At 46.1% G+C, this 19,635-nt stretch overlaps 1 protein-coding gene across 1 annotated transcript; it reads right to left on the bottom strand.

The window, feature by feature from the left end:
* Positions 1–15,839: 15,839 nt before the first annotated feature.
* Positions 15,840–17,636, bottom strand: LOC133903414 (cytochrome P450 89A2-like). The gene has a single exon (XM_062344788.1). It carries the CDS (start codon positions 17,490–17,492, stop codon positions 15,930–15,932), a length of 1,563 nt encoding a protein of 520 aa, XP_062200772.1. The 5' UTR covers positions 17,493–17,636; the 3' UTR covers positions 15,840–15,929.
* Positions 17,637–19,635: the final 1,999 nt, after the last annotated feature.

The following is a 19,635-nucleotide window of genomic DNA, read 5'->3' on the forward strand; positions in this document are numbered from 1 at the left end:
TGATCACCTTCGATCAAGCTAACCACCTAGTTGCATTTTCACATAAGGGTTGGTACCTGGTCGTGGGACAGCCTACCATCCTTAACATCAAGGTCTCTTGAACCTTGGTTGATGAAGGTAGCTTACTCAATCTCATCTTCGGTAAGACATTAGACAGGATGGGAATCCCAAGGTCGAAGCTCAAGGCAAGAGCTGAGCCTTTCCATGGTACTCCCTCCATTTACTTTTACTTGTAACTCTGTATTTACTATAGCAAATTTGACCATGCATTTTTTTCTAAAAAAGATTTATAAATACTTAAAAATATATAATACCAGTAAAGTTTGTTGCATGATAAATCTAATAATACAAAAATTTGAAGTATCTATAAATTTTTTTAGAAAAAAAATGTACGGTTAAATTTGCTACAGTAAAAAGGCAGTGACAAGTAAAAGTAAATGGAGGGAGTATAACTCCAAACTCATCGACCATGCCCTTTGGTCAGATCGAGTTACTAGTCATGTTTGGCACGTTTAACAACTTCTACACGGAGAAGCTAACCTTCGATATTACGGATTTCGAGACGACATACAATGTGATCCTAAGCCGCCCAATGCTGGGCAAGTTCATGACTGTGGTACATTATACGTACCAGACGCTCAAGATCTCAGGTCCCAAAGGGGCCATAACTATCAAGGGAGATCAACGTGCAGCGATCATTTGCGACAAGCAAAGCCTGAAGATGGTCGAGAACTTCTGTCGCACGGTGGCTACAACAAAAGACATAGAGTCTAAACGTCAGAGGCGTCAAGCCATTGGCAAGAGCAAGTATGGTGCTAAGGACTCTAACCTCGTGATTTTCGCTGATACTTCCAAGTCTGTCTTCGCCGCCAAGGGTGAGACCAACGACGACGCCAGGGATAAGAAAGCTGTTGGTGGTATCAAGGCAGTACCCCTCGACATGTTTGGGCCAGCTAAGATGGTCAAGATAGGGGCTGACCTTGACCCCAAATAGGAACTTAAACTCATCACTTTCCTCCGGGTGAACCAAGATGTGTTTGCATGACAATCGTCCGGTACGCCCAGAGTCCTTAGGGAGGTGATCGAGAATCGACTAGCTATGGAACCCAGTGTCAAACCTGTGGTGCAAAAGCAGCGAAGATTCATAGAGGACAGAAAGCAAGCCATCCAGGAGGAGGTCGGCAAACTCCTAAAGTCGAACTTCATTCGAGAGCTTCATCATCCTACATGGCTCGCGAATCTTGTCATCGTGAAGAAAACCAACGGCAAGTGGAGGATGTGTGTCGACTTTACCGACCTCAAGTCTCAAGGATTCTTTTTCTCTTTCTCGCATCGACCATATTGTTGACTCTATGACAGGTTGTGCATTCCTATATTTTCTAGATGCCTATTCGAGGTATCACCAAATAAGCATGGGGATAGAGGATGGGGAAAAAAATGGCTTTATTACTCTCTTTGGTGTATTTTGCTATGTAAAGATACCTTTTGGTGCTAGCGCTATTTATCAATGGTGTATTCAAAATTATTTACAGCCCCAGATTAGGTGCAATATTGAAGCTTATCTTGATGATATTGTAGTCAAGTCTAGAAACAAAGATGTATTGATTGATGACCTCAAGGAAACATTCGACAACCTCAGGAAGTATGATGCTTAACCTCTAGAAGTGCATGTTCGATGTTCCATCCAGCAAGCTTCTCGATTTTCTAGTGTCAAGTTGAGGCATTGAGGCTAATCCAGGCAAAATCGAGGCTCTCGACCAGATGCAGTCACCTCGAGCACTGAAGAAAGTTCACAAATTGACATGATGCATAGCAGCCGTTAGTCGATTCATCTCCAGGATGGGCGAGCGAGAGATACCTTTCTTCAAGCTGCTAAAGAAACACCACCGGTTCGAGTGGATGGAAGAAGCAAAGAAGGCTTTTCAAGACTTGAAAAGTTTTTTATCATCTCCGTTAATTCTAACCCCGCCTAACGACAAAGATACGCTTTTTTTATACATTGCAGCTACCCTACAAGTTGTAAGCACGGTCTTGGTGGTCTAACGGGAATGTCCCGATAAAAAGGGCAAGATCCAGAAACCTATTTACTACGTGAGCAAAGTCCTACATGATGTCAAGCTACGATACCCGCAAGTGCAAAAGTTGTTGTACATAGTCCTGATGACTTCCCGGAAGCTATGACGTTATTTCTAAGCGCACAATGTCACCGTCGTGACAATGTATCCACTGAAGGATGTTATACGCAATAGGGAGGCTACTAGGCAAATCGCGCAATGGCGGTCAAACTCAAAGAGTTTGACGTGGACTACACACTGTGTACAAGCATTAAGTCGGGAGTACTAGCAAAATTCATCGTTGAGTGTTCAAACGTTGAAGAAACAGAACCAAACATGCCCGAGGACCACTAGACGCTTTTCTTCGATGGATCTCTAACGCTCCAAGACTCGGGGGCTGGCATTGTACCAAAAATCTCCAACGGGCGACAAAGTCAGGTAAATCATTCAATTAGGATTAAAATCTTTCAACAATGTTATAGAATATGAGGGACTGGTAAACAGGCTCCGCATAACTGTGTCACTTGGAATCAGTCGACTACTCGTGAAAGAAGACACACAACTAGTCATAAACGTGTAGTGAGGGTATTTATAGACATATATCAACCACTTTCATCGTTATTATATTTTTACCCCTTATCTACAGAAATATTACTGCTAACACTAGAAAATATGCTAGAATATTCCAGAGGTATTACGTTTATTTTCTACCTATATTGCCCTAAGCAACCAAATCCCAACACGTGTAGTGAGGTACCCACACTGGACCCTCCGTCGAGGCTACTGACGATCTCCTTTCACCCATTTCCTGATCGGGTTCCAGCTAACTCACATGTTACTTTTTAGGTGAGCCTTCGCTATGTAACCGAATGTAAAACCCCTGGCAATCGGGATCTCCTGTACCTCCTGTATCAGTTCTTGGATTACGTAGCTGATACGCACAATATAACAGTTGTAGTATCACAGTCAAACTTCGTAAGTAAATAGTAAGGTTCTGGATACAAAAGGCTTACAATCTGTACCCGAATATTACAAGCTTGGCCTAGCGACCATCAAAACTTATAACGAAAGCAAAAACCCAAACCATAAGTAGCAAGGGTACGAACGCAACTTCAAAGACTACTCTTCATCCCTGGCTTCACCTCCGGCAAAATCGGTATTGGCTTCTTCATCTGAATGATAGCAAGAGTGAGTATGAAAGATACTCAGCAAGCCCTATACTACTTCAAGGTGTTAATAGATGCATAAAGGGGTTTATTCAAGGATAATTCTTTACGGTTTAAATTTAAGCATAAAGAAATTTATGCAGATATCCAATTGTATCAACTATGATCGACTTCAAAACATTTTAAGTAGTTCAAAAACCAGAGACGAGTTGTATCTGGGGTTTCTCAGTCCTGGGAGGGGCTACACCTCACTCCACAGTCCATTTTAATCACATTTGTTGTACCTCTAGTACCACACAGCTTCTGACGGATTGAGCTATAAACCTCATCACACGGACATCTAGTCCACACACTCACACATCAAGACGCACACACCCAAAGTCTAGTCAAAAAGGTTCTACCTTCACATGTCCATAACCGTGGACACGGCTATTCGAATAGGTTTACTCTCTTAGAGGTTGTACAATTTTACCCACATGATATGCTCAACTCCAACCGTAGCTATCGGGGGAGCAAATCATACTGAGACTCTCCAAATACCTTTCTGCCGGACTTTTTCACGAGACATGCCAAGTCCGAGAGCTGCATGTTCCGAAGGCCAGCATCCCTTTTCAAGCCTAAGCCGATCCCTAAAACCTCCAAACAGCAGGACAAATGAACCCTTGGCTGCTCGTTGCTCTCAGCCTCCTGGTATGATGCCCAACTCAGTCCGGTGAAGAAAAATCAAGTCCTACCCATACAGGACGCATGGTTGCACGGGGTCGCTGCGAAATGACTCGGTCCTTAAATGACCGAGCCAAGCATCTTCATTGGCAATGAATACCATCAGGTAACTCAAGCCCCCAAGAGAATCCTCCCCGGAGGACCACTCTACCTGCCCGTGCCAAAACAATTTTTACCCATTTTTACACATCACCATTCATATCCTACATGACATCAAGGATTTTACAACCATCAAGGATTCATGGTATATGAGTTGTCATTGATAAAAGTAAATCTTGTCTCTGAGGAGAAGTGTTTCAAAAGCGACATCTCCGATGAGACGTATTCAATCCTAAGCATGCTAGATATCATGGCGTTGTCCGACATTAATATAGATAACGACAGGTAATCCTAGGGTGATATGTACTCTCGATGATAATGTTCAAGACAAGGCATGTGTTTGATAGGATTAACTATTACCAGTAGTTTGTAAAAGCGTAATACATAGCACATGCGATAGTAAGTCCGATTTTAGTTGATCATGTATATTATTAGAAAACATAGGCTCAATATGATCAAGGATATAGGACTTGCCTTCTCCGGAATTTTCTTCGAAGTCTTGATTGTAATCGGGATCTCCTCACTCCTGATGCTTCCTGCACAGCACTCGCAGAACTCTGGTTGCCCTGAAATCACGATTACGATCAATAACGACGATACTAAAGAAGAATCAATTAACACCAAATGGAAAGCCAAATGAATCCTAATGGATATCATAATGTGACAGATGAGTAGATCTCGATTTTAGATGAATTTCGGCGAAAGAATCGTTGAAATCGGAGCTAGAATGGTGAAGTTATGACTCCCGTAAGATTTAATCATAAAATTAAGAAATCGTAGTGTTCATAGGTGGGACCCACTAAACAGTAACCTGACCCCATATGAATAAAGATCAGTGGGACCCGCATGAACAGTACGAGTTTGGGCTGAATGGGCTTGGATGGGCCAGATCCAGGCCTAGATGGTCCTGGGCCGGGCTTGGTATACACAGGACTGGGCCGCACAGTGCTAGCCCACTTGGGTCATGGGTTGGTGGTTAATGGGCTAAGGAAGCTGGGCCGACCCACGGCCACACAACCTTTGGCAGCCGGGCCGGCCTGGTAGGCCAGCCGGCCATTGGGGCCGAGCCGTGGCCCAATCGGTGAGGCCGAGCCACGGTATGCGGTGATTTCAAGCGTGCACGCTGGGCGAGGCGAGTGGCGGAGGGGAGGGGAGAACCGGCCGGCGGTCAGAAATCGATGACGACGCACGGCGGGAAGCTCACTGGAGAAGCGTTCTGACCGGGGTTTCACGAAGACGAATGCACGCCGACCCACTACGTGACACGGTGGACTCGGCACGTCGACGACGGCTGGCGACGAGAATGGTGCCAGATCACGGTCGGAGTGGGGGCAATCGGTGCGGGGAAAATGGGCAGCACCTCCCCTGCACGGGGCGAGACCAACCTGCACAGAAGAGAGGCCTAGCGCCTCCTGGCATCACGGCATGATGGCCGGGTCACAGCACAGGGCAGAAACACGCTTGCGGTGAGCGCAACTATGGCGGCGAAAACCAAAACACGATGGCGCACGGTGATAAGCTAAGAGGAAGCCCAGGGAATTCCTACATGCCATCTAGGTGGGCGTAAGAGGGAATTGGGAGGTTCACCGAGCGCAGGAACGACGACGGGCGGGGCGGCGACCAACGATTTGTGAAAGAGACGGTGACGGCGCTGCTCGGCTACTGGCTCAGGTGAGCTCCCATCGGGCTTTCGGCGATTGGACAGTGGCACAAGGACGGCGGTAGTGCCTTGAAGCTCCGCGATAGCATATGGACGACGAATGGGTGATGGCGAGGTCACTGCGTCAGAAATGGCAGCGGCGGTAGCGCAGTGGCGAGGCGAAATGGAGAAGAAGGGCGAGAGAAGGACTTGCTGCACTATTTATAGATGGGTGAGGGAGCACGAGGAGGTGGTGCACGTGCTGCCATCACGGGAACGTCGGCGGCGAGGTGGCGCCCAGCGCCCACCTTATTTCTCGGGGTATGGGCTGCCTGTGCCAGGCAAGCCTAGGCGGGGGGTGTGGAAGTCGCGCGTGCAGGGCATGGGGGGGAGAGGGTGCACATGAGAGAGAAGAGAGAGAGCGGAGAAGCGGAAGCCGGTAGGGCGAGCACGGGATATTTCCCGGAGAGGGGAGACGGTGGCCGACGACGAGCGCGTGCTGGAGGGAAGAGAAAGGAGAAAGGCGTGACGCTTGGATTGATGACGCGTGGTTCGCGGACGGCTGAGCGGTGCGCGGGGCGGGCGAGCAAGCTGGGCCGCTCGGTGTGTCTACGGGTCGGGCGTGGCGCACGGGAGGAAGAAAGGGGACGGCTGGGCGGGCCGCCTAGTTGGGTTGCGTGCGGGAGGAAGAAGGGGGAGAGAAGGCCGGTTGCTGGGCCGGGAAAGCGAGAAGAAGGAGAATTCAGCCCGAGAAGAGGAAAAAGAAATAATTGGGATAAGAATTAAGTTTAAATTCAAATCGAGATATTTGAATTTGGATTTGACTTTTGATTTAGATCAACTTTATTTAGAATATCTGATCTTAGACCTCGAGACTTTCTAAGATGATTTGCAACAAAGGATTCGAACTCAATTGAATTGGAGCTGAATGGAATCTAGAAGTAGATTTGAAATTGAGGGTCATTCAATTTCAAACCTTCACACAAGAACCATAAAAATCTCAAACTAAAACATATGAACCTACTTAATGCATAGACTACTCTGAACTTAATTGCAGTGCACCTTGAAATACCTATGCAACTTAACACCACTCTTAAGCAGGAATGTATAAATATATATTGGCATATATACATCCACATACCTATTTCTTTAACCCTTAGCTAGCTTAATTAATCTCAAAAGATTTTAATTTGGAGTAAATTTTGTAATTAATTGGCATGCTTAAACTCAGGATGTTACACCAAAGTTCCTCGCGTCATCTTCCTTCGATCTCAGAGCTTCGCTGCACCATTTGTCCATGGGGCTTCGTCACGCCCTTTCGGCATTTGAGCTTCGCTATGCCTTCTCAAACTTAACTCCTGCAGAGCATAAAGGGAATTATTCCTACCTTAACGTTAACCTCGCTGTTTCGGTTTTTAAAATTTAACCATTGTGACCGAAATCATCGAACAAAGATCCACACGGTACCATTTCCCCTAACAGTACCAATAAGCAGACTGCCACACGGATCAAATTAACATGATCACACCGGCGGCGGCGGCCTGACATGTCCAGGTTAATCGTGGAGCAATGATTTACAGAAATCCAGCAACTTTTGAAGTTTCCCCAGGAAGCAAATATACATCGGCAACATATTTCAGAACGTTCTTCTGCTCAGGTACAAGTTGACACAGCTTATGTCCTGACTCCTGACAGACGAATATAAACTTAATAGCTTATTTGGAAGGCAATAATTTTAAACAATTGAAAATTCTTTGCATTGGTATTTCTTAGGTAGCATAGAAAATGTCCGAAGAAGATATCCACAGTAGAAGAATACCTTAGCTAGATACGCCTTATGGAATCTGTAACCCTGAAAGAGCAAAGAACTGAGACTCTACATCAGTAATCTGGCACTCTATGGATTTCTTTAATAGCGCATTTGTGTAAGGGAGGAACTTACTCTATCAGTCCCATGTAGATAGACAATCAAAGTTTGTGAAAAGGGAAGCAAAATTGCTTTGGCTCTGGGCACCTACAGATTAATGATAGTCATGGTATTCTGCTCTTTCATAGAATGGAATATACTTTGTCAGGCTGAATGGGAAATCATAGCTGCAAAATGACAAGATAAATTAAGTTTTACCATGTAAAAGTTACACAGATAAAATGTAGCAGTCATTGGCAGCATCATTGGTCACTGCATCAACAATACAAAACATAAAGGGCGTTTGTTGCTAAATACCATCGTAAAGTTGCTAAATACCATCGCAAACGCGAAAAACTCTGAAAAATACCATAGCATGCGTTAAAACACCATGAACAGTACTCAACGGCTCTAATTTCAAAATAGTGGTCTTTTGTTACTCCAAAGATCTTAGAACTTTTTGCATGTGTTCCATAATCCATGTGCAACCAATTTTAATTGAACTCACCCAAAAAATCTATGTATAATTTAGTCTAAAATTCTCCAAAAAAGACTACTTTTATAACTCCTAACAATTATTAGAACCTAAAATAATTCCAAAAAATCTGGGAAAATTTACTAATATTCTTACTATATGATGGTATAATTTCTAAAATCATTTCCATAATTAGGTTATATGGTGAAAAAGTGAGTTTCTTTGTAATGCTCCATTTTAATGCATTTTTATTATTTCATGTGATATTCTTCTTTTAATTAAATTTGATTGTCACCATATAAAATATGGATGAAAATAATTTTAGAAATTATTCCATCACATAATAATAATATTAGTAAATTTTACCATATTTTTTGGAATTTATTTGAGGCTCTAATAATTGTTAGAAGTTATAAAAGTAATATTTTTGGATAATTTTAGTTTAAATTCTACATAGGCTTTTTGGGTGAATCTAATTAAAATGGGTTGCACATAGATTATGAAACACATACAAAAAGTTCTAAGATTTTTATAGTAACAGAAGACCACTATTTTGAAATTGGAGTTGTTGAGTACTGTTCATAGCGTTTTAACGTCGGCGGTGGTATTTTTCAGAGTTTTTCGCGTTTGCGATGGTATTTAGCAACTAAGTAACTTTGTGATGGTATTTAGCAATAAGCGCTTTTTTACGATGGTATTTTCATAATTTTCCCAAACATAAAAGGCCGCACCTACCATAAAATTGGACAAACTGTGTTATCGCCTAGCTGAGGTGGTCTCACACAGAAAAAAAAATTAGTAGCATTTTGGAAGTCATAACTGAATCGTAGACAACGGAGGCAGATAAGAATTACACCTGTATTATATTTGTAGAACCCGGTCCAATCAAAGCCATTTGGAAAGGATTGCTCTAGGTGACTAGGTATCGGGATTCTGTCATGATAGTCAAATCAACCATATGTAGTAAAAATAGCATTTTTTTTTTCATCGCACCTAAAATATGAAACATAACCGTACAAGATGAGAAATAGTCCGGATCATGGCTTAGTTGGGACAATGTTGACATGATCAGAGCTGCTCATTTGATGTAGTGTGCTAATAACTAATCTTAGAGTTTCTGTAATGCATACCGACATACCGTACACAAGCATATTCCTGTTTTATATTATGCCAAAATGAACTTCATAGATCATAGCATTAGTGTGTGTATAGTTTTTTTATTCCAGAGTGTACATACTCCCCCTCTAATAAATATTTAAAAGGAATATGTATATTTTAAAAAATAGTATATACATCTAAAATAAATATTTACTTCACTTATAAAGAAGTACATATATCTAAAAAAAAGGTGGTATATACTTCAATTATAACAAGATAAACTATGAATTAAACCGGAAATATATATTTCAGAGTACATACTAGTTTTTCTATATGTGTGGTTTGCAGTTGTGCTGGGTTGTTCATTTGGGTGAGATTGCGAGTCTGCACTACAATAACCGTTCAGGTATATTTTTTGTTCCCCACTGAGGATATGCATTTCTATCTTTGCAGACGTCATCGCTTCCAATTCAGTCTCCACAGAACTACAACTTATATTTGTTGTCCAACGAAATCTTTGTGCACGTCAAAAGTACATCTCATCTCCTGAGTACATTGGATGAACTTTCTTTTTTTGCATGTAATTCCTAATTCGACCAATTTGATCGCAGGAGGCCCTGACGCGGTGAGCAACAGATTCTTCAGGTTGTAGATGTATGGGGAACAGACAGAAAGTAGCAAGAGCACGAAACTTTTTCAGTGATCGTACCCGAAGGGAGAGGACGCGGGCTGACCAGATCGTCTCCATGCTCTCTCCTCCCCGGGAGTCGGCGACCTCCATCTCTCTTGTCTCCTACTTCTCTAGTTTGGGTGCAGAGGGGGGGGGGGTGAGCACCGAGGCAGGCGGGTGGCAGCAAATTGGCGAGCACGGATGCCTTCGGGGTGACCGAGCTACCGGGGGCGCCATGGCCATGGTGGGGTCTGGCAGTGGCCGGTCGGAGCTCCTTGACCCGTCGGATCTCTGTCTCAAATCCTCAATCCCGGCCGCACACTTTCGATCCGAAGTTCCAAACAGTGGCACCCTGCCCGTCTAAGGGTTGATTGTAGTCAATAAATTTACATTTTCCCGTAAAACCCCTAAAATAGATCGTGATTCCAAATATGTATAGAAACACCCCTAAAATAGATCGTGATTCAATTGTGGTTCAAATATATGCAGAAAACCCCTACGAGTTCTAACCTTTGCCAAAATAGTCACTATGCCCTGAATCTGCTCCCATGGCTCATGGCCTTCCCGTCCGATGACGGCCGCCTCCGCGTCGTGAATGCACTTGCACTCCTTGTCATAGTAAGCAAGTTTACACATGAGACTATATCATCGAATATGGAATCCATCTATCGAATCATACGTTGTCTCAAAGGTTGCTTCGGGAGAGGTTTGTTATATACTCGCTAAGGTAACTTGCAAGTTAAATACTATACTGATGCTGATTAAGCTAGTTTTTTAAATGTTAGACGCTCAACCTTTGGTTTAGTTCACTGGCGGAGTAAGAAGCAAAATGTTATTACATGGTCTACTACAGAAACTGAGTTTCGATATATGGAACATGGTGTGTGCGAGTTATTGTGGTTGCAAATCCTCCTAACATAGTTGAGATTGTTTAAGACCAAGCATGTCACGTCTCAAATTCCATAATCGTGAGATTTAGCTCAATCATGTGTCATAATTAATTGGAGGGGAATTGTTTTGGTATATTAGAGTAATTCGTTTAAAATCATTTGGATCAGAAAAAGAAAATTGGGAGAGAAAAGAATAGAAATCGCATTGAAAAATACCTCCTTTCTCTAACATATAGGCCCTACCATCCCAACCACTCAAGTGGGCAGCCCCACCTGCTCTCTCTCTCTCTCCTCCCTCACTCCCCACACCCCCACCTTGCAGCTGCAGCAGCCCCCACCCTCTACTCCCCTCTCAAGCTCTCTCACTCTCCCTTAGATTTCTCTCTCTAGGAGCAAGGTCAAGGTATACATGTGGTGCTATTGCATTCTCTAGCTTATGAGCTACTCATCTATCCAATTTATTTTTGTTTTTTATGGAAGAATCGAGTAGTTCTGGAAGTTCTTGAGCTTTTTGGAGCAAAAATAGAGTTTTGGCGAATATGAGCTCTAGAGTCGTGTTGCTAGTTGATGAGTAAGTTCCAGTACCCTTGGACTATCCCTAACATGTTTCTTTTAGGTTTGGAAAAGATCACAACTCGAATCGACCAAAAAAATCCACTCGAGAGTAGTTTTCTTGGCTGACCCAGATATTCCGACCTCACCCGGATACTCCGGATTCAGCAGAAATCGTCCGTCGAATTGTATTTAAAATTGATTAGAGTTTAGGGTGCAAGTTGGGTTTAAAATCCTTTGTATAGGGTATATATACGTTTGTGTAGCACAAATTTGTAAAGTGAGTCGCATCACCGAGGGGTAAAAGTTGTGGAAGAACCCAAGTCTGTATCACCCGGATAATCCGTGTAAGCCCGGAGATTCTGGGTAGCTGTGTTAACGAATAACCAAAAGCCACTCCCGGAGCCTCATCCGGAGTGTTCGGCACATCCCGAATAGTCCGGACCAACCCGGAGATTCCGAGTTAAGTTGAAATAGTGGCTAACCGAGCGTCTTCACCGGAGGATGACCCGGAGGCTTCGGAACCCGGATATTCCGGATTCACCCGGATACTCTGGGTCAAACAAGCAAAAGGTAGTAATAGAGCGCCTCTTCCGGAGGTTCACCAGGAGGGTCCGAACCCGGATACTCCGAACCAACCCGGATACTCCAGATGGCTGTTAGTTTCCAGACTTCATTTAGATCATTTAGTATTGCATTGTTTCACATGTATTATACTTCTAGCATGTTGTTAAGTATTGTGGCATACCTTGTTGCATTCACTCATGCTCATCATTGCATGCGCTCTTCTTTAGTGAATAAGGAGTTGGAGTGGGAGGCGACCGTGATCGAAGACGACTCCAATCTTTCGAATTTCTGCGAGTGTTGTGTGGGTAACTATAGGCAGCCACCTGAGCAGCAAGGCAAATAACTAAGCATATTGTACCTTTGTTCAATTGAATGAAGTCTAAAATTGATAAACTATGCTTATGTATGTTGCATGTGTCGAGTCGAGATCAGGTACAAGTGAGTAGATTCTATGTTGAATGCATTACTTGTACCTTCAATTGTTGTTTAAACTCTCCTTGTCTCCTTGAGTATGTTGTTGGTGTCTAGATTACAAGTTAAATCGAAATGCTTAGCAATGCATAGGTCATTCGGTAGAAGTAGAACGGTGAATTGTCTCATCGTTCGCGAGCATAGGTGTTATTTACTTTCGCAATGATAACAATGTTGGATATGGGATGATGATAGTTGGATGAGCGGTGAGTATGAGACAAGATGTGGACGGTGCTAGCGGTGTTATCTGCTCCGGAGGAAACTCCTGGGGGCAGGCCGGGAGAGGAACCTGGACACCGTAGACCGCTTGCGTCGTTTAAGCACTGATCGTCGGTGTAGTCGGCTTTAGCACTTACCTTACTCACCACATACTGATCTAATGGTAAGGCGAGCTGAATACCTCTATAGCTGTGATTATTTGGGCGTGAACATCGACGGTGTGAGCGGGCGGGCTTATAAGAGGTGCTAGTTTGCTCCGGGAATAGTTCTAATACCTCCGCGCCGAGCAATGCATGATCCAAATGGTTGAAACTTATTGGGAAAGGTTGACATGAGTACCCCTTGTATGGATCTGTGTGGTCATGCAAGCCGTATGATCCTCAAGTCGTGTGAGTCCAGGAGTATCCCTTGCAGGGTGTAAAAATATTTCAAAATACCGCGCTCTCGGTCATGAGTATGCTTCTGTCTATCTGCATCGGTCGTAGAGTTTTCGCTTGTGGTTGATGGTTGGATATGTGTGAGATGGTTGAGTTGGTCTTTGTTACATGTATATTCTTATGGTTCCAGTTATTTATGTTCACTTGGTTGTAGCAGGATAGATTTATGTTGTTGGTTAAATTAGTTGCTCACACATATGTATCTAGGTTGCTTACCGCTTTTGTTTAACTTAACCATGTGACTTTTTTCTTGCTAATGGCTCAATACATAATCCTTGGAGTTGATCTATGTATATGTGCTCTATGTGATTTAAGTCTTGCAAGTACCTTCGTACTCATGCCTGCATTTTTAGATGCTGCTGGTGAGGAAGAGCCGGTGTTTGGCTACTTCGTGCCTGCCGATCAGGGTGTCGGGCAAGAATAGTGCATCCTACTCTTGGAGGTCGTGCTTTTAGGATGGAGCCTAAGAGCATGTGGCTCCACTCTCTTTTGTTGTATAGGTTTATGTTTCTGTTGCGTAGTTGTTGTTCTCTTTTGATGTAAACTGTCGAATGCTAAAGACTTGTAATGTAAATGTTAATTACTTATTTTTTTCTTAAGCTATGTTGTGATGCTATTTGTTGGAGGGCATGTGTCGGTGGATGGACATCGCAAGCGGGGATCCTGAGGGACCCCCTTTGAGATTCGGTCGGGGGGTTGATTCTGGATCTATCTCGTACGTGGGGTTAATGTGAATGTATGAGATCTAGACGGGACAGATGATCGTCGGCTAGTAGGAGTAAATGCAAAAAGGATTTTAGATAGGCTCGAGCTGCACGGAGTGTAATACCCTATTCCTGTGTGTCTGATGTGCTATTAATGCTCTTGGAATGCCTTTCTCTGGATCTCTGTGTCACAAGATTTTTTTGTCTAAGTCTTGAGCTTCGGTTTTACTTTTTGCTTGTTGAATCTCAGCTTGGCTTCTGAACTTCTATTCGACCTCTTGAACCTGCTAAAACTTAGCTTGAACTTGTCACCTGTTTTGCTACGAGGTGCTCCCCCTTTTATCCTACCAGGGGGAGGCTCGGCGTGCCCAGAACGGGGGCACAAGTTTCTGTACGCCATAAATGGAAAGCAACAATTATGGGTCTACAGTTTGATGTTACAGGGGTTGAAAATACGCCATTCGGTCGGTCCCGTCGGGCTTTGCGCCCCAACTTTAGCAGGTGCAGGAGGGGGGCCCACCAGCCAACCGCTGAATATCCCCGCATGCCCGTCCGGTCAGAGTGGGTCTGACATGGTCTGACGCGGCAGGGCGACAGGTGATATGCCTCGAGCCCATCGACGATATCTCCAAACCGACTTCCTTTATGGGCCCCGCAGGGTGACGTGCGATGAGACCCGTCGCATTAATTGTCCCCACGCCTCCCTGCCAGGCGGTGGCAGGGACTGACGTACTCAGTACGACAAGCGTGGGGGGAGTGGTTGGATGTGACAGGCCACGCTCCCTCTTAAATACAGCATCGGGCTTCCCACCGATTGACACCTCACCGTGGAGCCCTTGTGGGGCTTCTCAGGTCCTCGGGGGCTAACTGTTCATGTCCCCGAGCACCCCTTCCCGGACTTGGCTCTTCTTGGGTCCTCGAAGAACTCCGGGTACTTAGGGGCCAACTGTTCATAGCCCTGAACACCCCTTCCAAAACCGGCTCTTCTCAGATCCTCAGGGAACTCCGAGTACTCGGGGACCAACTGTTCTTGGCCCCGAGCACCCCTCCCAGAACTGTCTTTTCTCGACCCTCAAGGAGATGGACCCCAAGGGATGGCGCCACGTGGCATTATGCTGTCCTGGCCTCGGGACTCGAGAACCCCTGGTTCCCATATCACCGATAACATGTATTCCGATCTTAGGCACAAAACACGTACCGGGACTACCGGAATTATATTCTGTTTAATTATCGAGATTGTGATTATGAATAATGATCCTCCTGGTGATTAATTATAATATTATTTGGATGATTTTCCACAGCATTTGATACTATATTATGACAACAAAATAAATATTGATATAGCTAATAATTTAGTGCGGCATGATTGAACCAAGGACATTAAAATTGATCGTAACTTCATTGAGGAGAAGTTAAATCGAGAGATGATATGTTTCCCATATATAAATTGGGAAAATCTTCGGTATAAACAAACCATTCAAGACAAAGTTGCAAACATTGATTCTTATATGTCTGGGACTGATTTAAAGGCACATCTTCCTCTCACCATCCCATATTTTGAAGAAAAAAAAATCATACAGCTCTTATCAAAAATCAATGCAGATTAGGTAGGATGGTGGAAAGAAAAGATGCCTTTAGATCAGCCTGAGATAGACGAGAATCAATATTTACATATTTATACTGAATAGTCAAGTGGCTGATTTTTTAACTAAAGGGTTGCCCGAGTATACTTTTACCGTATTTTGTGGCAAGATGGGTCTATATGACATATTTGCCCCCATCTTGACAGGAGTATTGGTGTGTGCTCTAATTATGTAATAGGAAATAGACTAAAGTCTAAAATGTAAGGGAGATAAATGAAAGAATAGAGGAAGGATCAGGAGCAGTATCCATCCAGAGTTTTTCGTATTCTCTGCGCTATGGCTAGCAGCGGATCCAGCATGGGGGCTGAGGGGCTCCAACCCTACTGGCTGCAGGCCTGCAGCTCCACTGAAATGAAGGGGTGGAGGAGGGAGGAAGAGAAGGTGGAAAAGAAGAAGAGAAATATGTAGACGAGAAAAAAAGAAGCTAACCTCTAAGATTTGGTTCCAACTCTGCTACTGGCTATGGCTGCTCCTCTTCTCTATCCTAAATCCCTAAAATACTCTAAATCCGTTGATTACTCTTCAATAGTAAGAACAGATCACAAAGCGAAAAAATCGACTGATTTTGAAGCAAAAAAAAGAAGTTTATTCGGAAGATGTTTAGCATTTCTGGCGTTCAATTAGTGGTTCTTCGCACCAGCTGGGCGCGGAGCGGCTTCTTCATGACGGTGGTGAACTCGCGCTTCTCGGCCAAGTCCACCTCGTCGCCGGGCACCACCTTCCATTCGAACTCCCTCACCAAATTGGCCACAAAGTACTCCAAGTGAAGTATGGCGATGCCGAGCCCTGCACAAATCCTCCGCCCGACGCCGAAAGGCATCATCTTGATCTCCCTACTGCCCGTGACATCCACCCCGTCCCCATCGCCGCCTGCCAAGAACCGCTCCGGCACGAACTCCATGGGCCTCTCCCACTCCCGCTCGTCCCTGCCCATCTCTGCCACCGTGAAGTTCACCGTCGCGCCCTTGGGGATCAGGTACCCGCCGACCTCTATGTCTTCCGCCGCCTTGTGCGCGAGCAGGAAGTGTGCAGGAGGGTGCCGACGCAATCCCTCGAGGACGACGGCCTTCAGGTACGGCATCTTGTGCGTGTCTTCCTCGCTGACCTCCTCTTGCTCGTCTCTGCACGTCGCCTTGATCTCGCCGTAGAGCTTCTCCTGGATGGCCGGGTTCTTGACCAGCTCGGCCATTATCCACTGCAGCGCGGTGGACGTTGTGTCGGTACCGGCAGTTAGGAACTCGGAGCAGAGTTTGGCCATCTCGTCGTCGGTGAGCGAGCGGCCCCCCTCGTCGGGGAGCGTGATGTCGAGGAGCGTGTCAACGTACGAGTGCCCGAACGTCGTCTCCTTCTTTGACGCAGCGGCGTCGCCGCCTCGGCTGAGCTGTTTCTTGTGCTCCCGGCGAGCGTCGATCAGTGGGACGAAGAGCTGCTTCTGCCTCCGCCGAACATCGAACCCTATCTGGAGGCGGCCACGGAAGAGGTGCTTGGTCATCGCCGGCCAGAACGCGGACACGCTCGTGTTGTTGGCCACGAACATGAGCCAGTCGCGCTGCACGACGGCGATGGCGCGCACCGCGGGCTCGTCCAGCCGCTCGCCGAAGCACATGAGCACGAGGAGGCAAAACATGGCGTACCGGAACGCCTCCATCACGGGGGCCGCCTGCGCCTCCCCGGACTCCTGGAGCTTGTCCACGAGCACGCGGCGCACCCACGCGCGCGCCGGCGCGAACAGCCGGACCCGCGACGGGTGCAGCGTCTCGGCGACGAGGTTGCGGCGCAGGAGGCGCCACATGGTCCCATAGCTGGACCGCGAGATGGTGTTGCCGTTCTCGCCGAGGAGCTCCCGCGTGACCGCCGGGCGGTCGGCCAGCGCGGCCCCGCGCTCCACCAGCGCCGCGTGCGCGATGCGGCGGTCGGCGACGAAGATGGACAGGCGGGATCCCACGCGCAGGGACACGACGGGGCCGTACCGCGCGACGAGGCGGCGGAGCAGGGGCTCCACATCGGACGAGGAGTGCCTCAGCCAGAGCAGGTTCCCGATCACCGGGACGGCGAGCGGGCCCGGCGGGAGGCGGCATCCGTTCTTGCCCTTACCAACGGCGCCGTGCTGCTGCACGAGCAGGAGGGCGAGGAGAGGGAGGAGGAGGAGGGCGGCGAGGAGCAGGAGCTGTGTGTCCATGGCGGCGTCTTCTTGCTCTGCTCCGCTGTCTCCTCGGCCGAATAGCTGGAGAAGAAGTGAAGCTTCTCAGTAGCCGGATAGCCGTTGACGTCAAGGCTGATGAATGGGATACCCTGATGAATCGATTCTTGTGGCATCAATTCAGCAACGTGCCAAATGGAACAGAGGAGATGATAGGCTGATAGCGTTGTTTATACTACTTTACAGCTAGTTGGTGTGAACAGTGAGCAGCCTGATGCATCATCCGATCGGAACCAGATCTTCTGGCTTTTCAGAACGTCAGAGGGCAACAGTACCTTCACTTTGAGCCATTCTGCCATGCTATCTAAAACGGAAGGTCCCGATCAGTTGCTACAGGATTTGTTGCACAGTAAGTTTCGGTGTAGTATTTTGCTACAATGTTGCTGTAGTATTTTCCAACTTCGAATTCATGTCCATGCGGGCATATATTACTGCTGTAGTATTTTCGAGCGAAGTCACAGGATCCAGTTTCCATCTGATCATAGGAGAATCTCTTCAGAAATAAAATTCAGATATGGAAGAGAAGGCAGAGCTAAAAGAGATTGATAGCTGCAATTTCTCCTGTCATTTTTTTTTGTCAATTTTATATATGCCACTGGAAGGTTGCCTAATTCCAGATATGCCACTAAAAACTAGCTTACCCTTTACTGCTAGTGTTCTTAAACTCTCTGTCTGAAAATGCCATTTTCGACCAGATTCTCATAGGCAACCCGCGACGGTCTTGCAAAAAGGCTATTTTACCCTTTGTGGCCTGCGTGACAATAGCTTCTTCGTCTCTCCCCATCTTTCGGATCCCTAATTCTTCTTCTCAATCCCTAAATTCCTCTCCCATCCCTCTGCCAGAACTGATTCCCAGCCATAAATCAAATTGAAATTTGCAATCGAGCTGCCGATGAAGGCCATGCAGGTGCCTGTGAGGAGGTGGGTGAGCGGAAAGGAGAGGGCGCAGGTTTGCGAGGACACCGACATGGACGGCGTAGCGAGTAGGTGGATGTGGAACGTGAGACACGACGGACAACGCACGACTGCAGGCAAGGCAGTTGGGGAAGGAAAAGACTAGAAGAGGAACGAAGAAGGATAGGATGGGCATTTTGAAGGTTGACTAAAAGTTAAACGTAGTTTCCTTTTTTTGCGAAAGGTGGAATATATTAAAAGATGAGCACAATACATCCCAAGTTATAAATAACACCTTGGAAAGAGGAGGAAATACAAAAAAGTACAACATTTTCATCCTCACCAACTTCCTCCACTCCGGTGGCCTCCACCAAACTCTCCGTAGACGAGCCAGAGCAGATCTGCAAAGATCGGCGAAACCAGGGTGCTCACCATCATCCACTCCACCTGTCGGCGATGACGAAGAAGCCCAAACCTTGTAAAGCCGCAAGATCCAGTGCTCCAGGACCTCCGCCGGAGCACATCTAACCCAATGAACGTACATCGACGACTTCATCGACAAAACCGGCAAAGGAAAATCAGTATTGTCACCTCCACCCCCAGCTGCACCAAAGATGGAGGCCCAGAAGAACTTCGGCGGCGTCAAACCGGGGAACAAAGACCCAAAGAAACAAGCTTGCAAACCAGGGGGTGAAAACATCCAACCCAGACGCAACAAACACCTCACGAAGTCGTCCTTGAAGATGTTGCAGGAGAAGGCAACATCGCCACAGGCAGCTCGGAGAAGCAAAAGTTTCCATGTCGTCAAGGCCGATGCCACCAGGTCGCCAGAGACACCAACAACAACAGTAGTGTTGTCAGAGACAACCACGACAAGCACAACCTTGCTAGCGTTGTCTCGGGCAACCCCAAAAGAAGCAAAGACGGCCTAAAACAAAAGAACTTCCACACAGGAGAGACAAACTTCCGACCCAACCACTAAAGGATAAGGAACAACGAACCTCGACCTCTCCAATTCGAAATTGGCACCACAGACGACGGCGACATCGAAGAAGAGAAAGAAAACACCAAAATCCTCCCGCCACACCTTCAACAACAGGAGAACTAAAAGAAAACTAGTTAGATCTAAAGAAACTAAGACGTACAAACAACCGATACCCAAAGCTCCAGTTCCCCCTCCCTTCCGGCGCCGGAGGAGAGGGAACCAGAGAGATCGGCCCCAGAAGAT

The sequence above is a fragment of the Phragmites australis genome, chromosome 21, assembly GCF_958298935.1.
Source record: "Phragmites australis chromosome 21, lpPhrAust1.1, whole genome shotgun sequence".
Lineage (NCBI taxonomy): Eukaryota > Viridiplantae > Streptophyta > Magnoliopsida > Poales > Poaceae > Phragmites > Phragmites australis.